General features: G+C 36.9%; 2 protein-coding genes across 2 annotated transcripts in view; both read left to right on the forward strand.

The window, feature by feature from the left end:
- Positions 1-25,311, forward strand: part of LOC131276928 (zinc finger protein 69 homolog B-like) — a 115,033-nt gene that overhangs the window by 47,826 nt on the left and 41,896 nt on the right. The window contains exons 2-4 of the mRNA XM_058290549.1: positions 15,911-15,993; positions 20,133-20,259; positions 21,716-21,807. Coding sequence (XP_058146532.1) covers positions 15,982-15,993; positions 20,133-20,259; positions 21,716-21,807 — 231 coding nt within the window. The 5' untranslated portion in view covers positions 15,911-15,981. The remainder of the gene's footprint in view (positions 1-15,910; positions 15,994-20,132; positions 20,260-21,715; positions 21,808-25,311) is intronic.
- On the forward strand, positions 22,379-24,343 carry LOC139437854 (zinc finger protein 26-like). The gene has a single exon (XM_071212722.1). It carries the CDS (start codon positions 22,379-22,381, stop codon positions 24,341-24,343), a length of 1,965 nt encoding a protein of 654 aa, XP_071068823.1.

Here is a 25,311-nt window from a genome sequence, read left to right on the forward strand (position 1 = left end):
TATCTGTGAATTTTCCTTTATAACATCTGTTATTCATTTCCAACATTTTTCCACTATGATCACAGAATATGCTTTGTAAAACTTCAATGTTTGTAAATTTATTGAGATAGGACTTATTTCCCAATATATGGTCTAATTTGGAGAAAGACCCATGAGCACTTGAGTAGAGTATATATTCTGCTGTTTTGCTGTGTAATGTTCATAAATATCTATTAGATCTCATTTCTTTATATTAGGCAAGCTTTCAGTTTCCTTAATTATCCTCTGTTCAGATGTTCTGTGTAATGCTGACTTGCAGTGTTGAAGTCTAATTATTGTATTCCCCCTTAGTATGATACATACTAGTGTATGTGTCATATTTTTTGGCAACTATGGTAGGTGGATAAATATTTATTATTGTTATTTTTCTTGGTGAATTGTTCCTTTTACTAATATATTGTACCATATTTCATCTCTTATAACAGTTTTCCAATTAAAATCTATTTTATCGGACATTAGTATCACTACAGCTTCTCTTTTTTGATTGCTATTAGCATGGAATAACTTATTCCAACCTTGCATATTCAGCCTGGTTGTATCCTTGCATCTAAAGTGAGTCTTCTGTAGCAAGCAAAAATGGCTTATTTTAAAAATTACTTCTATCAGTCTATGACTTTTTATTTGCCAGGTTATAGAATATGCACATCTTTCATCACATGTTATTTCCAAATCACTTACAAAATGGATCCAGCAATACACAATCTCAGAAAGAGAATTTTATTTATTCCATATTCCCACAAACACTTGGTACTGAAAAACTTATAATTTACAAATTTGTCAGATGTATGATAATTGTACTGTTTTTCATTTTTCTTTAGGTTTTGGTAGTGTTTATTTGGATCTTTCCCATTTTTATTCTGGGTTGTTTATTTTTCCTTAATAATTGTAATAGTTTGTGTTTTTTTAAGAGATTTATCTTATTTCTTTTTTTCCTGTTCACTTCCGTTGTCTCCTCTCTGAGTTCATTTGCTGTTTTTCTACATCTACTTGCGTTATCTGTGGCACTGGGAGACTGCGTCTCTTTTCTGTTGTGTCATCTTGCTGCATCAGCTCTCTGTGTGTGCTGTGCCACTCCTGGGCAGGCTGCACTTTTTTTCATGCAGGACAGCTCTCCTTGTGGGGTGCACTCCTTGTGCATGGGGCATGCTTATGTGGGGGCACCCCTGCACATGGCAGCACTGTGCATAGGCCAGCTTACCAGTCAGGTCAAGAGGCTCTGGGGATCGAATCCTGGACCCTCCATATGGTAGACAGATGCTCTATCAGTTGAGCTATGTCTGCTTCCCTGTAATAGTTGTTTATTATCCTATATTTTTAAAATGGACAGTTCCATGTGCTGTAAATTCAAACATATATGAATGGAATCTTACAGTATGTGATATTTTTGAATAGCATTTTTTGTCTCAGCATAATTCTATGAGATTGATCCAAATTATTGCATGTATCAGTAGTTTTCTCCAGTTTATTTTGTCTTATGTCCTTCATTTCTACACTCTTGTCCAAGGCTCTCTTCCTTGTCTTCAGGCTGTAACACAGTCTTTGATATCACTTATAGATTTGGTCTCCTGGTAACATACTCTCTCAGTTTTTTCTTATCTTTAAAAACTTTAACTCACCTTCATTTCTGAAGTATAGTTTTCCACATAACGAATTCTTGGATGGCAGTTTTTTTTTCCTTTGTGAACTTAAACATTTTATACCTTCTTACCTCCATAGTTTCTGAAGACAGAAAAGCACTTAGCTTTATTAAGAATTCCTTGTAAGTAATACATTCCTTTTCCTCTTGCTGCTCTCAGAGTCCTCTGTTTATGTTTGGCCTTTGACAATCTGAAGAGGAGTTATCTCAGAGTAGTTTTATTAGGATTCATAAACTTTTGGGTTCATTGTTCACCCTGAATATTGATATTGTTCCTTCAGGTTCCAATTGGGAAAACTGTTCCTGAGCCCCACAATTATGTATGCTTTGTAATTATCCAGGTTATTTCAGCCCCCTTGTTCATTCAGGTTCCATTTGGGGTCAGTTATTTGAATGGTATGACTCCCTAGGACATGAGTGGCTTTGTGAAGGTTTCTACTGACTAAAATTCAGCATGCTCTTGATCCTTTTCTAGTACAATTTGCTTTTCATCCGAGGTTACAATTAGGTTTGGTAATGATTGCATATTTGCCCGATTTTTTGTGATGATTCCAAATATAGACTTGAAAGTATTTTTCAGTTGCTCTCTATAGCAGTAGACTCAATCTTTCCAATTATATAGGTCTGCTATTGAAAATGGAATATGGGTATATAGATAGCCCCATGGTGGTCTTTATTTATCCAATCCTAAAGGTTGTTGTCAAAGACAGAATTGGCCCTGACTTTGCTCTTCAAGGTCGAGGCACCCTGAAAAAAAGTCTCTTCCCTCTGGTTGTAGGGTGGGGGGGGGGGGGGGGATAATTCCTGGGGTATCTAATGGTAATTCAGGCTCATTTCTATCCCTCTTATATGGCAGTGTAGGTGATATTGGAGTTGTGACAATTCCAAGTATCAATATATTAGCAATGATATTATCTAAAACATCATTGGAAATAAAACATCATCAGTGCAGATAGAATCAGGGAGGGTTTTACAGACTTTCATTCATCCATCCTTATAGCTATTTAACTCCTGCTTTGGTTTAGAGGTTTGACAAATTTCTTTTCTGGTTGGTGTGGTAAACCTTTGCCATTTTTTACTTTCAAGTGTTGAGGATATAGGTCCTGAACAACTCGCAGTACACTTTGACTGAAACAAACTCTCAAGATTTTTATTTTGGGCTAACTCCATAAAATATGGAATCTAAGGAATCTAATCACATTTACTTAAATTTTTTCAGAATAGATGCAATTGCAGAACAGTATTGTACTCTAAGGACGCTTGTGCTGGTCATTCATGTTCATCGTCTAATGCATATTGAGGCCAGCTTTACTTAAACAGACAGAGCATTCACCTTTTTGTCAGTTCATACCCAAATTGTTCACAATGGTTAATAATTCAGCTTATTGTGTTACTCTATTTTTGCCTTAGAAGTCTGAATATTTCTCATTTCAATAATTTGACTAAACAAGTTCCAAGAAACCTGGACAACCAATGTTAGTAACACCGCCTTTGTAACTAACACCTCCCCAAAACCAAGCATGGCAAATCTCCACTTACAGCTTCAGCCAGAATTATTGTGCTGTTGAATAGGACAGCACACAATACACAGAGAACATGTTTCCCTTCATGCCCTGCCTCCTTTAGGGATGCTAGCTACCCAGGGCAAGAAACTCATGTTCCAAGTCTCAGAATAAAATACACTGGCAGCTACAGAGCCAAAGGCCATGAACATCTTATCTTTAGGGACCACCAAGCAGTGCCCTTATCATGAGGACAATAGTCCATTTGGTTGCCAAATTGAAGGTGACCAGAACGGTCCACTGATCATCAGATGGCACAGCAGAATAGGAAGACACACCAAACTAGGCTAGGGAGGAAGTGGTTTTATCAGAAGGTGGATTACAGGATCTAAACAATCTCCTATATGCCTCCCTATTGAGGGATTTTCATATGGCTTTTATATAGATTTGAAACAAATGTATTATTAAGTTGAGATCTCTGGGAAGGGGCTTAGGACTTTCTCTAGTGTACAGCTCTCATTCATATCAAGTTAAATATGGCTGGTAAATCTAAGTCTCACGGTGATAAGGATAAATGAATGAGAGAAGCATTCCATGCTGACGACATGTATTTTTTTCTTTACAAAGAAGAAATAAATGGTCTCCTTAATTTCAAATAAAGCACATAGACAGAACTACTTGCTTTCCTACAGAAAGTATTTCTTCCTAAGGTGCTTGTAGGTTACACATAGATTTTATTTTACTAATGCTACAGAAATTAGGCTGAAAACACATAGGACTACATTAGAAAACTATGAAAAGGGAGAAATTGATTATCTAAAATGTATTATACCAAAATAATAATGTGCAATTTTTTAATTTCAGAAGAGTGAATTATAAAAGAAAATGACAAAATATTTATTTGCATGTAAATACCTACACCTATAATGGAAATATACTGCTTGATTTCCTTACAGAAATACTTTATTTTTCTATATTTCATGATGTGTCTGAATAATTTTGTAGTTATAAATGCAAAAATTCTTTAAAGTCCATATCAGTGAATTTAATCACTTATTTTGGGGACACCAAATGTTTTGAAGTTTGAAGCAATATCTGACAAAAGAAGACCTTTACTGCATGGTCTCTCTTTTTCTTGGTAGAAAAATATACACCAAGAAAAGTTAAAATAATTTTCCTTGAATGTATTTTTTCAACATGAATTTTTTTTTGTAGTCACAGGAATGACTGATAAAAGTCCTTTTAGACACACAGATTAGCAGTAATTTTCTTGCTATAGATGCTCTACTGTCCTTATCCAGGACAAGCAAATTTCTTAAAATTGTGAAGCCTCATGGACCCGGCAGAAGATGGATTTTGAGACTATTGGAAGGGAATGACCGAGGCATGACTTTATTAGATTTATCTTGAATAACATCTGAAATAATCAAGGTATGACTTTTGATTATAGGACTGATGGGGTTATCAGCTACAAAAAAAGAGGATTCACCATCCAAATGGTGCTTTTTGTAGAGAGAAAGAAGCTCTGACTACAGAATTTGGTGAAAGCAGCCTCATTAAAACTTCGATTCCTTGCCTTCACAGTTCTTTTTTGTTCTGATAAGGAAAGGAGAGAATTTTAACCAGGTGTGAGAATTCTAATTTAATTTGGAAATAATTTTCTTTTTATTCAGAACGTATTCAATTTACTGCAGTCAGTTGGGCCAAAGTAATCTGAGGTCAGGTGAAGTTATTGTGAAGATACAGTATCTCTGGAATCATTAATTAATTTTCAAAGGGAAATTCACCTGAAATAAATATTCGTAGGAGAATTTTATGCAGTTAGGCCAGTAGGAGAGAAAAAGGAACAAAAAAATCTATAAAGAAAAATTATATGAGTGACCTGAAGAAATTGCAGAATTTTTTTTGTCTTTATTTTTTAATGTTACATTTAAAAAATATGAGTTCTCCATATATCCCCCACCCCCCTCAACCCACTCCTCCCCCATAACAACAATCTCCTCCATCATCATGAGACATTCATTGCACTTGGTGAATACATCTCTGAACACTGGTGCACCTCATGGTCCGTGGTCCACACCGCAGCCCACACTCTCCCACAGTCCACCCAGTGGGCCATGGGAGGCCATACACTATCCAGTAACTGTCCCTGTAGCACCACCCAGGAGAACCCCAAGTCCCGAAAATGCCCCCACATTACAGCTCTCCTCCCACACCCTACCCCCAGCAGACACCATGGCCACTTTCTCCACACCAATGCCACATTTTCTTCAGTTACTAATCACAATAGTTCATGAACAGAATATCAGTAAGTCCACTCTAATCCATACTCTATTCCTCCAGCCTGTGGACCCTAGAATGGCCGTGTCCACACCACATCTACATCAAGAGGGGGCTTAGATTCCACATGGATGCTGGATGCAATTCTCCTGCTTTCAGTTGCAGGCACTCTTGGCTCCCTGGTGTGGTGGTTGACCTTCTTCACCTCCATGTTAGCTGAGTGGGGTAAGTCCAATAAACCAGAGTGTAGGATTTGCAAGTCTGTTGAGGCTCAGGGCCTGGCTATCACATGGTCAGTCCAGAGATTCAGGTCGCCTGGGTATATATTAAACCCCAGTGCCAACTAGAGCTCCGGTAAAAGTAACAGGAGAGGTTTGTGAACAAAGATCACATCTGAGTCCAGCTCCATCACACAGAAACACAAACTCCAAAGTAGGGCCAATGCAGAATTTTAATAGAGGCTGTAGGAAAGGAAAAAGGTATCTTAGGCTGGGATCAATGAAGAGACTTCTGAAGAAATGACAAAATAAAGACCAAAGGAACATACTATTATTTGGGACAACTTTTGAGGGGGTTGCCATGGAAGTAAAGGATGATTATAGTGGTCAGAGCTGAAATAATATCTTTCCTTATATGTGTTTGTGCATTTTTGAGCAGTGATTTCTATTTTAACCCTTGGATACCTGGAGGAATCCTAAATGAAATTTATCCAATTTGAAGGGAAATATTTTGTTAAAGAAGCATGCCTTGATTATACTTATCTTGTTTGACATCTAGGTTACCCAGAAAGTAATCTCTATAGGAGGATAATTATTTTTAAGATTTCTGGGTCTGTGTTGTTAATGTCTTGAATTATATTTTATTTTCTATACCTCTGCCTATGAAAATACAGATCCTCATTTTCATTTTAGGGCTGAGAGTGCAATAAATTGAAGCAATTAAATAAATGTGTGAGAATATCATGACAGCTACAGAAATGGGATAGTAAGGAGTTACAATTGAGTATTAAGATGTTCTAATAATATAGTTTGAAGAGTACCATGCAGAACAAAAAAGGAAGAAAATAACCAAAATAGCTTGAATACATTCAGGGTACTGAAATCTCAGAGATGACTAGGGAAAAGAAAGTTCTCAAAAGGTCTAATTCTTTAATTCCAAGTTATAGAATGAGACACACAAAATGGATTCATTCATAGGACACTTATTGGAGATAGCATGATTTTTAAAGAGGAAGGCAGTGATGTTAAGTGATCATATTAAGCTGTGTGATGACAGGGTAAAATGCTAGTGCAGATTGATCATGAGAGGAAAATATCAGGCATGAGAGAGGAAATCGGCACAGATTACATTTTCATTCTTAGCAAGATAAACAGTAATAAATGCTGAGATGATTATGATAAGAGACAGATATTGCTTGTGAAGATTTCAGGAAGAAACAGAAAAGATGGTAATTCAATTGGCACATTCAGTCAGGTGATATGACACTTCATGAAAGAGAAGGATTAACTAATGTGTATGAATAGAGAAATAGTGAATCTAGGAATATTATGGTATTGAAGTGATTTCTCAAATTACATCATACAACTGGTTATTAGAAGGTAATATGAAATGTGAGAGAGTATGATGTTCAAAACTATAGGATGTAAAGTCATTATGGAATGTAGGAAATTGACTGAATTTTCAAGCTGTAGTCTGTTTCCCAGATAATATTTGAAAGCACTAGAGTAGTGATTCTTCATTGAGACCTAAAAGAAGAGATTAGTAATGTGCTTTGTCAGATGAGTAAAAACAAGATTGATAATTACAGTCACCTCCTATGAGGGTAGGAGTGGTAAATAGTAAGATATTTATTGACAGAGTAAGGTAAATAAAACCACATCAGGAATGTCATTCTAAGGAAGAATATGCATGAAATAAGTATGCTTGGACAGACTGATAATAAACATTAAGTGAGTTAGAATCTGATGTTTTGGAAGTGGGTCCAATGCAATGGAGTTTTCCTTGTGATAGGAAAATCTGGGCATGGGGTATAATTGTGGTAACAGACTATATAAAGAGAACACTTTGAAAACATGGTGAGGGTCTGATTATCGATATGAATGGTGACATTCCAGGTAACACCCGGGAGTGGCATGTAACTCTTGTGTTATTTAAGATTGGGATACAGGAAGAAAAAATTCAAACTCTAGGTGTCTTTTTCTGGACAGGTAAGTTTGTCATATTTTTCTTCCTGAACCTCTCTGTATGAAACTTGTTAAATTTGTAAATTAACATTTATCAGCAGGGTTAGTGTGAGGATTAAATTTTAAAAAATATGTAATTCTCCAAGCATATTGAATACAACCATTTTCTTTGTGGACTTCAGATACAAATAACTAAGTTAATCCTAGCTCTGTTTATGATGCCTTCTCATTAATTGTCCATGAAATGGATGTAATTGTTAATGATAGTTTAAAGGAGAATTTACAATATACCCATTTTCTCAAACAAAAATAATGAAATGTAGAGATACTGTAGCTGATGATGATTAATACTGAACAAGAATTCATTTATCATTTCATACTGTTCAAATGTATTTTCTCCCAAATTCCTTCATTCTGCATTGTCTGAGCCTTCTAAGCCTATGAGGATTGTGGGATATGACTAAGACATTATGACCTATATAATTCTGCTATTTATTGATGCAGGGGATTTTCATGACTAGATTTCCTTGATGGGAGCTATTGATCCTTCCCAATCGACTCCCAATTAATGAAGAGTGAATTGATCAACCACATAATATAATACGTTAAGTTTTTCAGTTGAATTTTTCTTTTTTAAGTTTTAAATAGATTTTTATTTTATTTTTTAAAGATATTTAGATCATACAAAATGTTACATTAAAAATATAAGAGGATTCCATATACACTCACTCCCTACCTACCCACTCCTCCCACATCAAAAACCCCTTTCATCAGCATGGCACATTGCATTTGAAGAATACACTTTGTAGCACTGCTACACAGCATGGATTACAGTTTACATTGTAGTTTACACTCTCTCCCAGTCCATTGAGAGGATAATACCTGTATATATAATATCCTGCATCTGTCCCTGCAGTAGCATTCAGGACAACTCCAAGTCCAAAAAATGACCCCATATCATAACTCTTCATCCCACTCTGCCCTCAGCAACTCTATTGGCCACAGTCTTCACATCAATGACACAGTTTCTTCCATTGCTCGAGTCACAATAATTCTATAGTAGAATACCAGTAAATCCAATCTACTCCATATTTTTTCCTCCATGCTGAGGATCCTGGGATGGTGATGACCACTCCACCTCTAAATTGAGAGGGGGCTTAGGTCCCACATGACTGCTGAATGGGATTCTCCTGCTTGCAGTTGTAGACTCTCAGTTCCTTGGTGTGGTGTTTGACCATCATCACCTCCTTGTGAGCTGACCTGGGATAGTCCAACAAAGAGGAGAGTAGTTGTTGCAACTCTGCTGTGCTCAGGGCCCAGCTGGCACATATACAGTCCAGAGATTCATGTCTCCTGGGAATACACCAATCCCAGAACCAACTGCAGTTTTAGTAAAAGTGACAGAAGAGGCATGTGTACAGAAGTGACATCTGAGTCCAACTCCCATCACACTCAGGAGCACAAATTCCAAAGGGGGTCTACTGGAAAGGCACAGAACTCCAGAGCCATCTGCCATGACCATAGGACCCGGATGTGTCTGCAGCCTTCAGGAACACCACTACCTGGGGTTGTGTCTACATTGACTATCTCTGGCCTCCTGCTGAGATGTGCATAAACATGACCTCTCTGATGACGTCCCAACTCATTTTGAAGTCTCTTAGCCATATAAACTTATTTGTTCTTACCATTTCCCCCTTCTACTCACGGAATTTTTCTAGTTGCATCACCACACAGAGCCTGGTAGAAATCCCAAAGTACCAGAGGGGCTCAAACCCGGGAGTGAGGTCCCACACTGGGGGAAGGCATTGCATCTATATGCTGAGTTTGACCTAGAGAGTGGCCCCATTTGAGCAACATGGAGGCTCTCAGGAGGTAAGTCTTAGGTACCCTGAGGCTCTAGGCAAAGTTGAAATTTCAAACACACAGGATCACAAGCATAGCCATCATCATCAAAGACCCACAGTTTGACCATCTCTCTGTACTGGTCTCTGTCCTTGCACCTAGGGAAATGCCACCCTACCATTGGGGAAAATGTCAGAGCTCCCCATGATGGGAACCCAGCCCCCTCAGGCATTATGTGAAACTCCACCCATTATGTCAACACCCAAAGAAAATCTGATCATGTAAATACACTTCACATGCATGCCCCGGTGTACTCCTTCCCACCCATGCATCCCCTGTCAATGACACTGCACACCATGCTCCTCCCCTGCCATAGTTGAACCAGTCTGTTATCCAAAATTTATTAAAAAATGAAGCCTAATACACTGCCAAATTCAAAGAGTAGGGAAAAGACATAGTCATGATAGGTTTAAAGATTAGAAACAAAATATATATTATGAAGAAAAACTAAAATGAAATAAGTTAATTGGGACATTAAAACTGAAAAATATGATAAATTTTTTTTTTGACATTTTTCCTTTCATCACTGCAACAGGTGTTGTTCTCTATGTACAAGGCAAGGCAATTTCTTCCATTTCTTCCCTGTGTCTTACACCTTTTTTTTTTTTCTTATCTCTTCAAAGGAGTTTTAAATTACAGTAAGGTCACATGAAGAATATAGGGAACTCCCATTTACCCAACATCCTCACCTTTTCCCCCTTCCTCAGCAACAGTTGCTTCACATGCAGATGCTACATTTGCTAAAACTGAGGCACAAATATTGAAACATATCTACCAATCATGGTTACATTATGTTCTACACTATGGTTTACATTTTAATCCATTCACCGTTATACATTTTTTGTTACATTATGGTTTACATTTTAGAGTATACACTTTTATAAAATTGTGGTGACATTTAACCTGGCCTGTATCCAACATTGCACAATCATGGAGAACACTTCCATTGCCCCACAGTTACCCCCTCTTCCATCTACTCTATTTATCTCTCTTCCAAACTTCAGGGCCAACAGTGACACCTAAGCTTCACTGCCCAAAGGATTTAGAGTCATAGATACTTGTAAAAATGCTGAGGGCTTGACATACTAGTCTGTTCTTCCCCAGTGGTGACCATCCATGCACTCAAGAGACACCGTGCCTTCAGTTTGAGATCAGCCTTCCCCAGGATTGGGTTACAACATTGTATGTGTCTCCTGTGACAGGATGAGCACTCTCACACTCCCTAGAAACCTGTCCCAGGCACACCCTGTTCCAGATGTCCTCCATCAAACACCTAAAACCAGTAACCCTTCCTTATTGTATTTTCTAAAGATTTTTCTCAACATTATAGTTTCAGCATTGCACCTGACAATCTCCCATGTTCACCTGCTCCCTATCCAACCCTCCCCCTGTTTCTGCAGACCATCTGATCCATCCTCCCAACCCTAGCTCTCTTAAAACCTGCAAAGCCCAACCCATTTGTTTCCCTATGTCCCCATCTTATCCCTTCACTTCACAACTACTTACCTCCACTTTAGCATAGATTTTGCCCATGTGGGCATTGGCTCAGAACCTTCCTCTACCCCCATTTCCTGTAAGCTTATCTTCCAGTCTCTAGCCTTCTGAGACAGCTTGATTTACTTAATTTATGTCAGAGAGGTAATGTAGTATTTGTCCTTCAGTGCCTGCCTTGCTTCCCTGAACATAAGACCCTCAAGATTCATCCATGTTATCCTGTGTGTTTGTACTGTATTCATACAGCTGAGTAGTATTCCATTCACTGTATACACCACATTTTGTTTATTCTTTCATCTGTTGATGGGTATTTGGGTTGATTCCAACATTTGTCAATAGTGAAGAGTGCCACTATGTATATTGGTGTACATATATTGGTTTGTATCCCTGATTACATTTCTTCTGGGTATATACCAGGCAGTACAATTGCTGTGTCATATGGCAGATCTACAGCTAGTTTTTTGAGGTACTGCCAAACTATCCTTCACAATGCCAGGATCCTTCTAAATTCTCAACAGCAATTGATGAGGATTCCCATTCCCACATCCTCTCCAACTCATGTAATCTCTCTCTTTTTTAAAATAGCGGCCAGTCAAATGCAAGAAAGATGGTATCTCTTTGTAGTTTTGATTTGCATTTCCCTAATAGCTAGTGATGTTCAACATCTTTTCATGTGCTTTTTAGCCATTTGTATTTCTTCTCTGGAGAAGTATTTGTTCAATTCTCTTGCCCATTTTTAAAATGGGCTCTTTGCATTTCTTTTTCAGAGATCTAAGCCTTCCTTATATATGATGGTTATTAGGATACCATCAGATACATGGTTACCAAATATTTTCTACCATTGTATAGGCTGTCCACTTTCTTGATAAACTCCTTTGAAGTACAAAGGGATTTAATTTTGAGGAACTCCCATTTATTTTTTCTTTCACTGCTTGTGCTTTGGGTGTGAATTTTATGAAGCCATTTCCTATTACAATGTCCTATAAATACTTTCCTACATTGTCTTCCAAGGTCTTTATGGTCTGGACTCTTCTATTTAGGTCTTGGATACATCTTGAGTTGATTTTTGAATAAGGTGTGAGAGGATATTCCTTTCTCATTCTTTTTCATATGGATACCCAGTTCTCAAAGCACCATTTGTTAAAGTGGCCATTCTCTCCCAGTTGAGTGGGCTTGGTGGCCTTGTCAAATATCAGATGACTGTGTATGTGAAGATCTATATAAAAACCCTCAGTTCATTTCCATTGTGCGGTATTTCTATCCTTGTGGCAATACCATGCCACTTTGATCACTATAGCTTTGTAGTATGTTTTAAAAGTCAGGTAGTGTGATTTCCCTGATGGCATTTTTCTTTTCCAAAGTTTCTTTGGGTATTCAGGGCCTCTTTCCCTTCCAAAAATCTTCCATAGTTAATTTTGTCAGTGCATTAAAAATGCTGTGTTGATTTTTTTGGTGATTGCATTAAATCTCTAGATCAGTTTGGATAGGATTGACATCTTAATAATGTTTAGACGTCTTATGCATGAACAGGGAATATTCTTCCATTTCTTTAAGTCTTTCTTGATTTCCTTGAACAATGTTGTGTAGTTAGTTAAATTTATTCCCGGGCATTTGATTTTTTTATTTATTATTATAAATTGTGCTTGTTTCTTGATTTCCTCCTAAGATTGCTCATTATTGGTGTCCAGAAATGCTACTGATTTTTACCCTTTGATATTATAACCTGTGACTTTACTGAACTCATTTATAAGATAAAAAAGCTTGGTTGCAGATTTCTCAGTGCATTCTATATATAGGATCATGTCATCTGCAAATAGTGGAATTTTGACTTCTTCCTTTTCAGTTTAGATGTCTTTTATATCTGTTTCTTGACTCAGTGCTCAAACAAGTCCTTCTAACACAATGTTAAATAGAAGGATTGACAGTGGTCATCTTTGTCTTGTTCCTGATCTTAGAGGGAAAGACTTTATGATTTCACCAGTATAACTGATATTATCTGTGGGTTTTTTTTTTCTTCATATATACTTTTGATCATGTTCAGAAAGTTTCCTTCTATTCCTATCTTTTGCAGTGTTTTTTTTTAGGAAAGTTTGCTGTACTTTGTTGAAAGCTTTTTCTGCATCTATACATATGATCATGTGAGTTTTTTCTTTCAGTTGATTTTCATATTGGGGTGAGATGTAGAACTCATGTTAGAGGGAGTGCATTGTTAGTCTTCTCATGGAAGAACAAAATGATTTAGGACATGTGTGCCCATAAGTTCAGGTACAGAATAGTGTAGGAAGGGACTGAGAGTCCAGAAGACAAGGAGAGAGGTTGGAGAACCAATGTTAGTGCTAAACCTAAGGATAAATATAATTGAGTAACTTCAGTCTGCATTCTCTGGTGTGGAGGCATAATTCTAAAATGTGACATGGGTCAAGGATTTCTAATTTTAGAATCATGAAAGGAACTGAAATTCTTCCTCTAATTTGGCAGTTAATGAGATCCTGCTATATGTGCATAAGCACAATCTCTGTAATGACTTCCTATTCCCTTTGAACTTTCTTAGTTACATAAACTAATTTGTTTTTAACTTTTACCCCCTTTGGTCAAGGTCTTTTTTCAGTTGTATGCTAATTGGTGCTTGGTAGTAATCCCTTGATGCCAGGAAACCTCATCCCTGAAAGTCATGTCACATGCTTGGGGGAATTATTGCATTTATATGATGTGTTAGGTTTAAAGACAGGCCACAATTGAGCAACAAATTGGCTCTCAGGAGGTAAACTTTTGGCTCCCTTTGATACTATGCTAAGTTTCACTGTCAGGAATAAAGGTTTATAACTACAGTCATCAATTTCAAGGTCCTGTCAATGGACCATTATCCTTCTCTAGCCATTGCCTCTGTCCTTGGGGGATTCTTGCTGTTTCATCAGAATATGGCAGAACACCTCAGGATGGGAATTCAACATTCTTTCAGTTATTGTCTGACTCTCCACCCACTATGACAATGCATTAAAGAACATTTGAATGCATTTATATGCTTAATATGTATGCTCATGTGAATCGTCTCACGTATACCCTTTCATTGTCCTTCCCTTTCACAGTTGTAACCATTTTGTGATCTAAACCTTCATCAAAAATGACCCCCCCAAATGAACCCAATAAAATTGCTGAATACAATTATTAAGAAAATGAAATAATCTTGATAGTTTTGATGATTGAAAATAAGATACAAAATTTTTTTATAAAATAAATTTTAGGATAACAGATAATGAAAAATATAAAATTCTTTTTGATGTTGTGCCTTTCCTCCCTATAAGATCTGTTTCCCTGTATGCCCAGTGACATTTTCTTCCATTTATTCCTCCAATGTCTTACTATTTTCATTTTGTCTTCAAAGAAGTGTTACATCACAGCACTGTCACATGCAGAATAAAGGGGACTCCTATATATCCAACATCCTCCCAATTTCCCCTTCCCCTATTAATAACATTTTATACATGTATGGTCCATTTCTTATAACTGATGTACAAATATTGAAGCATATCTACCAACCATGGTCAGTGGTTTAAATGATGGTTTACATTTTGGACCATATACTTTTATAAATATTGATGAAAGTTAACATCACTTATATCCATCATTGCAAGATCATGTAGAACACTCATTGACTGTCAAATTAGATAGTACCCCAAATAGCAGGGCTCCTAAGGTCTCTGGAGACACCCAGGCACTATGGTCAGGGTAGATAGCTCATGAGGTTGGTACCTTGCCAGTGGGCCCTACTTTGGTGTTTGTACCCCACAGTGACACAGAATTGGACTCAGTTGTGGTTTCCCTATGCATGTCTCTTTGGTCCCTTCTATTTGATCCTATATTTAGTGTTGGAATTGTTAGGTGTACATCTGAGAAACTTGAATCTTTGGATTGTCCTTGTGCCACCTGGGCCATAAACCTCAACAGAGTTGCAATACCTATGCTCCAGTTCATTGGAATCACCCATCAAAACTAACAAGGAGGTGATGATGGACAAACACCATACCAAGGAACCAAGAGAGCCTACAACTGCAAGAAAATGAGCTTCATCCATCAGGCATATGGGAAGCCTGTCTCAGTTAGTTAGAGTGAGCATCACCATCCCAGAATCCTCAGGATTGGGGAATGAAATATACCCTAGAGTGGACTTACTGGTATTCTACTATAGACTTAAAGTGATTACACAATGGGAGAACTTATATCATTGATGTGGAGGCAGTGGCCAATGGAGGTTCTGAGGTCAGGAAGAGGGAAAACAGATGTAATACAGGGGAATTTTCAGGAGTTGGTAATCTTCCTGACTGACATTGAAATGACAGATACAGGCCATTGCATACCTTGCCATAACTTACAGAATTGTGTGGGAGAGAGTGTAAACTGCAATGTAAACTATAATCCATGCTTAATGGCAATGCTCTAAAATGTGTTCATTTGCAATTAATGTACACACTCTGAAGGATGTAGTTAATTGGGGCAAATGTGGGTATTGTGGGGAATAGGGCTTATGGGAATCCCCTATATTTTTTGTAATATTTATGCAATCTAAATATCTTTAAAAATTAAAGAAGAAAGTCTCAGAACATCACAGTCTAATTAATAAAATTCATGGATTTTCATGTTCTTATCTGTACATTGAGGTATTCATATCATCTTTATTAGCCAGGAAAGATAAGACCTCTGGCCACTTGACCTTCATAAAAGAGAGTCCTTCCCTTATTTCCCTTGGAGCACACTTCATTTTCCTCTTGTTGACTGGGCTGGGGTTATTACTAGGTGACATGTTTGGTATTCATAACAAGTGGACCTGAAATTTGTGATCAAGTCTTGACTCTTAAGGCTTCTTTCTCTATTCTCAGCTTTCTTCTTCTGCTTGTGTGGATTTGCATGAAAACCCAGAGGAAGATAGATTGCAGCTGAGGTAGTGACAATGGAATCACAGGTGAGTTTGGTATTATTTAACTGAAATTGTACCTCTGCTGACAGCAGATGGGGAGATTTCTCCTAGTGGCATGGATTATCCAAGTGTATTCATGAGCTATTCAAGGATCTGGTCTCAAATTATAATTATACACAACTCTAGAATTATGGTAAGTTAGGTAGTGATCAATAAGTAATCTCCTTCACCCATTACAGTAGTTGTTTCCAGCTTCCACAAAGGCTGTGTATTCTCTGGAAAGATAAGACACATTTTCTTTTTCTCTCCCAACCTATGGCATCATTAGAGAAATAGTGTATTCATGAATTATGCTAGTGTCTGAAATTGGTTTAACATGCAGTGATTAGAGGTGATAGTGATGAGAAAGAATATAAGTTTACACTTAGAAAAATAGGCTGAATTTACAATAGGTTCATTCAATCCATGCAAAATTACAGATACTAGGGTGTAAATCTAAGTATATTCACCGGAAGCACAAGAGAAGCTTAGGAAAGGAAAGGAAAAGAGGGGGAAGCAGATGTATATCAACAGATACAGAATTCACCTACCATATCAGAGGTCCAGGGATCTAACCTAGGGCCACCTGGCCAGTGTGGTGAGCTGGCCCATGCACAGAGTTTCTGCACACAAGGAGTGCCATGCCATGCAGGGAAGCCCCTGCCTAGGAGTGTCCCACATGTAAGGAATGTGCCCCACAGGGAGAGCTGCCCCATGTGAAAAGTGCAGCCCACCCAGGAGTGGCACCACACACATGGAGAGTTGATACAGCAAGGTGATGCAATAAAAAGTGGACACACAGCAAATGGGCACAAGAGAGCAGACAATGGGGGTGGGGAAGGGAGAGAAATACATTTAAAAAAATAAAATCTTTAAATAGAAAAGGAAGTGAGGAATCATTTATATATTTTCCCCAAATTAATTTTCTTAAAATTTTCTATAGAATGTGTTTGCCCATTTTGAAATATTCAAAAATTCTCCTTACCAATGCTCTTCAAATTTACCAACTTCAGTTTTTCTAAATCAAATTTATAAAAATTTTATAAATGAATGCAATGTATAGGAATTATTTTTTCCTTCATTGTGGCTGCTTGTTCAGATTGCATATCAGAAGCAGAATAAAAATTATGTACCTGTGAAATTTTTTAGATTTGGAGATTCCAGAAGCAAAGGAGAGTTTTCTCTTAATCTGTATCACACAGAAGACATGAAGAAACAAAAGAGACAATGAAAACTAATATTTGTAGGCCCCAGTCCTACCATAGGGCTCATCAGTCTAGCTCCAGTTTCTGTACAATGGTTGCAGAAGTCCATGACTTGCAACCATGATCCATCTGTCCTTTCACAGTATTGTGAAAATTTGAAATATGTATACTTGAAGCAAGCAGACCTTATTGATTTGAGTTGGATATGAAAACTATTCTGCATATTTCTGAATATTGCTTCAGAGCTCCCTGCCATTTTCAGGAATAATAGACCTGTGAATTTAATCTGGGAAGAAAGGACTTCACACATTAGCTGGTTAGATTTGTCAATATGTTAATTTATTCTTTAAAAATGTTTAAAAAATGAGAGGAAAATAAAGTTATATGTACATTTATAATCTAAACATACTTATTTCTTCTTTTAAAAACTTTCTTTTAAATACTTTCAAACGGACAGGCAGTTAAAATGATATTGATGATGTCTGTAAATTAACAAAGTTGGTGGAAGGATTGTTTTAATTATGAATTGTTGAGTGAAAGCTTTATAATCACCAGTAAGAAGTCATAATTACAAGTTTATTGTGAAGTTTCCAGGTGTATATCATACATTTCATGTGATATTCTTTAACGATAGAGTTTTATGCATTCAAAGTGTATATGAGACTGTGAGCATATCAGAATGGCAGATGACAGTTAAGCATTAATAATAAGTATACTGGAACCCCTCACACACGTAGAGTTTTTCATGCACAGTCTGCTTTTTAGTGTTGGGTGTTCTTTTTTTTTCTTTTTCTGTATAATAGATTTTATTCTTTTAAAGAAATTTTAGATTACAGAAATGTTTCATCAAAAGCATAAGTTAATCCCATCTACCCCAACTTTCCCTCTTTCACATTCTCCCTATTAATATTTTACAATAGTGTGGTACATTTGCTACAGCTGACAAATAAAATTTAAACATTGCTACTAACCCAGGTCTATATTTTACCATAATGTTTACACTTTGCACCACAGAATATTATGGTTTTGAAAAAATATATAAAGGTCTGTATTCATCATTGCAATATCATGCAGAACAGTTTCAGTGACCTTAAAATGCCCTGTTTTCCACCTTTTCTTCCCTCCTCTTCCCGTCAGATACTCTGGTACCACCATATTTATGTCAGTTTTACAAGTTCTACCATTGCTACAATAATAAAGTCTACTTTGGCCCATGATAGCATTCCCCTTTTATGTTTATTCATTCCTCAATCTTGAGGATTATGCAATCTGCTTCAGATTGAGAGGATGCTTAGATCTTATGGAACAGGTGGAAGGACCTGTTTTGCTTGCAGTTGTATATCCTCCCTGTTTGGGGGCATGGGGCTTTTCCAGCATCAACATTATGTTAGTTGTCCTGTGTGAGTCTGATGAACTGGAGATTAGGTGTTGGTTGCACCTCTGCTGAGATTCAGGGCTCAGGTGACATAGGAACAATCTGAAGATTAAAGTCTCAGGGATATATATTTAACTGGTAAGATACTCTTCATTGGCTCAAAGAAAAGGGGTGGAAGAATCATGTGTAGGAAAATAAATGAGTCTTAATTCTGTTACATCGGGGAAATTGGTTGACAAATGTTGCAAGATAATGCCCATTTTTATGAGAGAATGTGGAGGAATAGGAACACTCATCCACTGGTAGTGGGAATGTAGAATGGTGCAGCCATTTTGAAGAACAGCTTCACTGTTCCTCAGGAAGCCAAGTATAGAATTGCCATATGACCAAACAATTCCAAAACTAGGAATATCTCCAAAAGAATTGAAAGTAGGGTCATTAACTTATATATGCACACAAATATTCATTGCAGTATTATTCACTACATCCAAAAGTTGGAAGCAACACAAGTTTACATCAAGGGATGAATGGATAAACAAGATGTGGTATATAATGTGATGTAATATTATTAAGCTGTAAGAAGGAATAAGTATTGACATATGAGACAACATGAAAGAACCCAAGTACTTTATGATGAGTGATATAACCAGTCACTAAGAGAGGAATATTACCTGATCTCATTGATACTAAGGATATTTAGCAGACTCACAGAGATAGATTCTGGCAGATAGTTTGCCAGGATATAAAAGGGAGTGGAGAGTGGTGAGGTGATGCTCAAAGTGGGGAGAAACTATGATAAAGTGGATGGGTTTGTTTTGGCAAAAGATGGGCTAATGGTGGAGGAACATTGTGAGTGGGGCCAGTAGTACTCAATGTGAGTATGTGAAGGGTTGGGGGGGGGGGTGGCTTGGGCTCTCCATGGAGCTGAGGGGAGGGCAGGAGTAAGGAACAGTTGATCTTTGGGGAGGTGGGGGGCTGTAGTTGATAATACATTGTGGGGAGTGTTATTTTGGCAAATATTGCAGGAGAGGGTCACTGGTGCTGGGTGTTATCAAGTATGAGGATGTATGGGGAAAGGTGTACCTGGAACATGCCCCTTTGAAATATGAATGTGTTCATGTTTGCTTAGAATGTTATCTTAAGTGGGTAGAGACCCACACAACAAAATTGTAAACGCCCATCCTTGGGATTCCTGCTACATTCTCAAATAGAGAGGCAAGAATCTCTCAAGTACATAAGCAATGCTAATAAAAGCAAACACAAAATACCAGACCACTGATGAGCAAATAAAAACACTACTTTATAACCCCTGCATGGGATATGACCTCCAGGGATGAGGCTCCCTGGCACCAAGGGATTAATATGAAGCACCAACTAGTGATGAATTTGGAAAAAGACCTTGGCCAAAATGGGGAATCATTAAATATGAAAGAGCCTTTATGGTTAAGAGATCTCAGTATAATATGAAAGTTTATTGTAGAGGTTAGTGATGTTAATTTGAGCATCACACTCAAGACATTGTTACAGATAGCCCTATGTGAACCAAAATTGCTGTGACGTTTTAGGAGTTAATTACCTTGAAAGATGTAGCTGTAGACTTCACCCAGGAAGAGTGGGACATGCTAGACTCCTCCCAGAGAAAGCTATTCAGAGAAGTGATGCTGGAGAATATCAATCACCTGGTCTCAGTGGGTAAGAATCTAAAAATATATTTATCAACTTTGTCTATCTCTGTTTACCATCTATCCCACCTATGTATCTAGCATTTACCTATATATTTACTATAAATCATCTTCCATTTATTCAGATAGCAAGATCAGGTTTTCTATATTGTCATGTAATCATTATTTTACTTATATTTTATATATTGTAATTTAAATATATTATTTTATAACACATACAATTGCCTAAATGAAATTTGTTCCTTTCTTTTACTTACCTCTATTTCAATCCAATATAATTTAATCTTGACCACAACTTAATGTCCTTTGTGAATCTCCATTTCCAACACTCTTTGTGGTGTGGAGAACTCAGTGAATGCTGTTTGAATGGATAAATAGCCATTGTGAAATAAGTATTCTGCTGCAAGGGCTATGCTGAGTTTTCAGAACAGTTAAAAAAAATATGCGTATTACTTTCCCAGATAGAATTTAGATAATTCTGATGGAATAAGTTTATTTGATTGTTTTTCAACATAAAATGAATCTCATGAACTATAGAGAGATTGAGAGGTGATGAATTTTTTTTTGTTTATTATTATTAAAGTAGTGAAACTGCTCTAATAATGCTTTAAGTAATGATTGCCCAGTGATGTTATTATTCCAAATACCATTGATTTGTACACCCTGAATGGATCATATGCTTCACTAATATGTATCAATCAAATTGTTTTAAAATATATTCAGTCACTGTGGAAACAGATTTCTTCCCATTTAGAATTAACGGGATTCTTTACTTTCTCTGAAGTATCACTAATGTAATTAGAACCTTTTATTTCAATAATTATAACAAACAAAAACCAGACACATAAGATTCTTCACTTCTCAATTTATCTATGCTTCAGATGTTTTACATAGCTGGTATTTCTGGCTATTTTTCGTTATTTATTTATTTATTTATTAAGTAGTTTTTCTGAGATATACTCATATACCACACAATCTTTCCAAAGGGTATAATCAGTGGCTTTTATTATAATCAAATGGTGTGCATTCATCAACAGAAAAACATTTTAGAACAATTTCATTACACCAAAATAAAAACTACACCCTGTTAGCAGTCCTTCGCCAGTCTTACATAATCAGTAGACTTATTTCTTTATAAATTGACTTATATTTACATTTTATATAAATGGAATCATATAATGCATAGTATTTTGCATCTGGTTTCTTTCTCTTAGCATGTTTTTTGCCTGATATTAACTTCTTGTAGTATTAATATACATTTGTTCAGTTTTTCAAAAATCATATATGCAATTTTGCCCATTATAAGTGGATATAATAGTTTTTTTGTTTAGAGTATTAAATTTGATTCCCTTTTCCTGATAATTCTGAATGTTGGAAACATACTGAGTGAGATACTTGGAAACTTTAAACATTTTCAAGCCCTGAATCGTACCCTAACATGTAAATTTTTTCCCCAATTATTACAGGTAGCAAAAGAGTCTCTAAAAAATGGGAAATGATAGAAATGATATTCAACCCACCTATCTGTAGGAAAGATACTTCTGAAATCATGTCATTGGTAAGTTTCAATGTGTGAATCCTAGTTTCCACATAGATACCTGGAGGTAGAGTAAATTAGGAATTTAGTAAAATAGCCTAATTTAATCAATTTTGGGATTAAATTCTAATCTAGAAAAAATCTGAGTTTGAATTTAAGGAAAATTAACCTAAGCCAAAACTCTAACCTGAGAAAATATTTAAAAGAATTGCATAAATAGGTTTCACATATGTAATCTTTAACACATAGTGAAGTTCAAAATTTATCAGATAACTCTGATATTGGATTTCTGTAATGAAGACTATCTCTGTGTTATGGAGAAGAATAATGTATTTATGAATGTAACAAGGGAATTATTTAATTGGATTCTATCACTGAAGGATTAGTGTAGAATTCATATGCATGGAAATAAAGAAATTCATGTATATTGACAAAGTTTTACAGTCTCTCATCTAGTTCCCCACAGCAGAGATCTAACATTAAAAGGAATTCTTTCAAATACAATTATTTGAAAGAAGATACCACTGACAGATCCACAGTGACACAATATGCTTTAATTTGCAAGACAAAGAAACCATATTTTAGGAGTCTGATGGCAAAATTACACAGGAACCACTCAGTTATTAGTCAGCATAAGCAGATTCATGAATATCACTATTCTCATTTTAAAGAAAATAAAAGAACTCATACTGCCCAGAAACACTACTTACGCCATCTTTGTGGGAAATATTTTGTTTCTTGCTCTTCCTTTAAACAACATGAGAAGACTCACTCTGGAGAGAAACCTCATGAGTGTCTTCTGTGTGGCAAATGTTTCAGTCAACATTATCGCCTTAAACAACATGTGTTAACTCACACTGGAGAGAACCCTCATCAATGTCATCTATGTGACAAAGGATTCAGTCAACGTTCTGCCCTTAAAAAACATGTGAGAACTCACACTGGTGAGAAACCCTATGCGTGTTCTATATGTGGGAAATGCTTCACTGTTTACTCTTCCCTTAAAGAACATGAGAGGATTCACACTGGAGAGAAACCCCATGAGTGTCATCTATGTGGGAAATGCTTTGCTAAATGCTCTTCCCTTAAAAAACATAAAAGAACTCACACTGGAGAGAAACCCCATGAATGTCATCTATGTGGCAAATGTTTCAGTCAACGTTCTTCCCTTAAAACACATGTGAGAACTCACACTGGAGAGAAACCTCATCAATGTCATCTATGTGACAAAGGATTCATTCAACGTTCTCAGTTTAAAGAACATGTGAGAACACACACTGGTGAGAAACCCTATGCATGTTCTCTATGTGGGAAATGCTTCACTGGTTACTCTTCCCTTAAAAAACATAAGAGGATTCACACTGGTGAGAAACCCTATGCATGTTCTATATGTGGGAAATGCTTCACTGTTTACGCTTCCCTTAAACGACATGAGAGAGTTCACACTGGTGAGAAACCCTATGCGTGTTCTATATGTGGGAAATGCTTCACTGTTTACTCTTCCCTTAAAGAACATGAGAGGATTCACACTGGAGAGAAACCCCATGAATGTCATCTATGTGGGAAATGCTTTGCTAATTGCTCTTCCCTTAAAAAACATAAAAGAACTCACACTGGAGAGAAACCCCATGAATGTCATCTATGTGGCAAATGTTTCAGTCAACGTTCTTCCCTTAAAACACATGTGAGAACTCACACTGGAGAGAAACCTCATCAATGTCATCTATGTGACAAAGGATTCATCCAACGTTTTCAGCTTAAAAAACATGTGAGAACTCACACTGGTGAGAAACCCTATGCATGTTCTCTATGTGGGAAATGCTTCACAGGTTACTCTTCCCTTAAACAACATAAGAGTAATCACACTGGAGAGAAACCCCATGAATGTCATCTATGTGGGAAATGCTTTGCTAATTGCTTTTCCCTTAAACAACATAAAAGAACTCATACTGGAGAAAAACCCCATGAATGTCATCTATGTGGCAAATGTTTCAGTCAAAGTTCTTCCCTTAAAACACATGTGAGAACTCACACTGGAGAGAAACCTCATCAGTGTCATCTATGTGACAAAGGATTCATTCAACGTTTTCAGCTTAAAGATCATGTGAGAACTCACACTGGTGAGAAACCCTATGCATGTTCTCTATGTGGGAAATGCTTCACTGGTTACTTTTCCCTTAAACAACATGAGAGGATTCACACTGGTGAGAAACCCTATGCGTGTTCTATATGTGGGAAATGCTTCACTGTTTACTCTTACCTTAAACGACATGAGAGAATTCACACTGGAGAGAAACCCCATGAATGTCATCTATGTGGCAAATATTTCAGTCAACATTCTTACCTTAAAATACATGAGAGAATTCACACTGGAGAGAAACCTCATCAATGTCATCTATGTGACAAAGGATTCATTCAACATTGTCACCTTAAACGACATTTGCGAACTCACACTGGTGAGAAGCCCTATGCATGTCATGTATGTGGGAAATGCTTCACTAATTGCTCTTCCCTTAAAAGACATGAGAGAACTCACACTGTAGAGAAAAACTCATGAATTCCATCTATGTCACAAAGGCTTTGGTCAATATGCTAAACTTAAACACCATGAAAGAACTAACACTGGTGAGAAAACCCCATGAATATCATCTGAGTGAGAAAGCTTTTAGTCGATTTTCCAAACTTAAGTGACATACGAGAACTCACAGTGGAGAGAAGTTCTATGAATGTCATCTCTGTGGGAAAGTCCTCACTGCATCCTCTTGCCTTAAATACCATGAGAAATGTCATGCTGGAGAAAAACTCCATGAATGTCATCTTTATGTGAAAGCCTTGTTCAGTCCTCTTCTCCAAAACAAAATGAGAGAACTTACATGGGTGAGAAATTCCATGAATTTCATCTGTGTGAGAAACACATCTTTCATCACTCTTCTTTTAAAAATACATGAAGGAACTCACACTGGAGAGAAATCTCATGAATGTCATTTATGTGTGAAAGCATGCAATGAATATTTTAATCTTAAAGAACATTGGAGCTCTGAGACAGCAAGGAAACCACATTCATGTTATCTATACAGGAATAGAGATTCCCACATCTCACTCTGGGTGAAGGTAAGACAATCAGCTCTCAGGGACCACAGAAGTTGCTGAGGGGCAATCATACAGGTGGGTCTATGCCCAAGCAGCTTAGAGTAGGTAGAGCTGAATGAAATATGAAGGGAGCTGAGGGAAATTAGCGAAAAGTGTTTTTTCTGTTTGTTCCCTTTTCTTTACAGTCTTTAAAATCATTTTTTCTTTATGTGGGTTCTGGCTTAGAGGCTACCTGTGGATGGATTGTTTGGCATGTAAAAGCAGCCAGATAAGAGTAGACAGGTGAGGTCCTGGTGGACTGAGGTAGAGGCCTGTTTTTTTATATTTTTGTGGGGTGGTCAATTGCCCAAAACAAGCAGTCCGAGTGCATCTGGTGACCTGAAAGGGAGAACCAAATTTGTTTCCTTTTGTATTGTTTTGTTTGCCTATTTGTTT

Source organism: Dasypus novemcinctus, chromosome 30 (assembly GCF_030445035.2).
Source record: "Dasypus novemcinctus isolate mDasNov1 chromosome 30, mDasNov1.1.hap2, whole genome shotgun sequence".
Lineage (NCBI taxonomy): Eukaryota > Metazoa > Chordata > Mammalia > Cingulata > Dasypodidae > Dasypus > Dasypus novemcinctus.

Coding starts and splice junctions, on each gene's coding strand:
- LOC139437854 (XM_071212722.1), top strand. CDS start 22,379: ATGGCAAAATTACACAGGAACCACTCAGTTATTAGTCAGCATAAGCAG.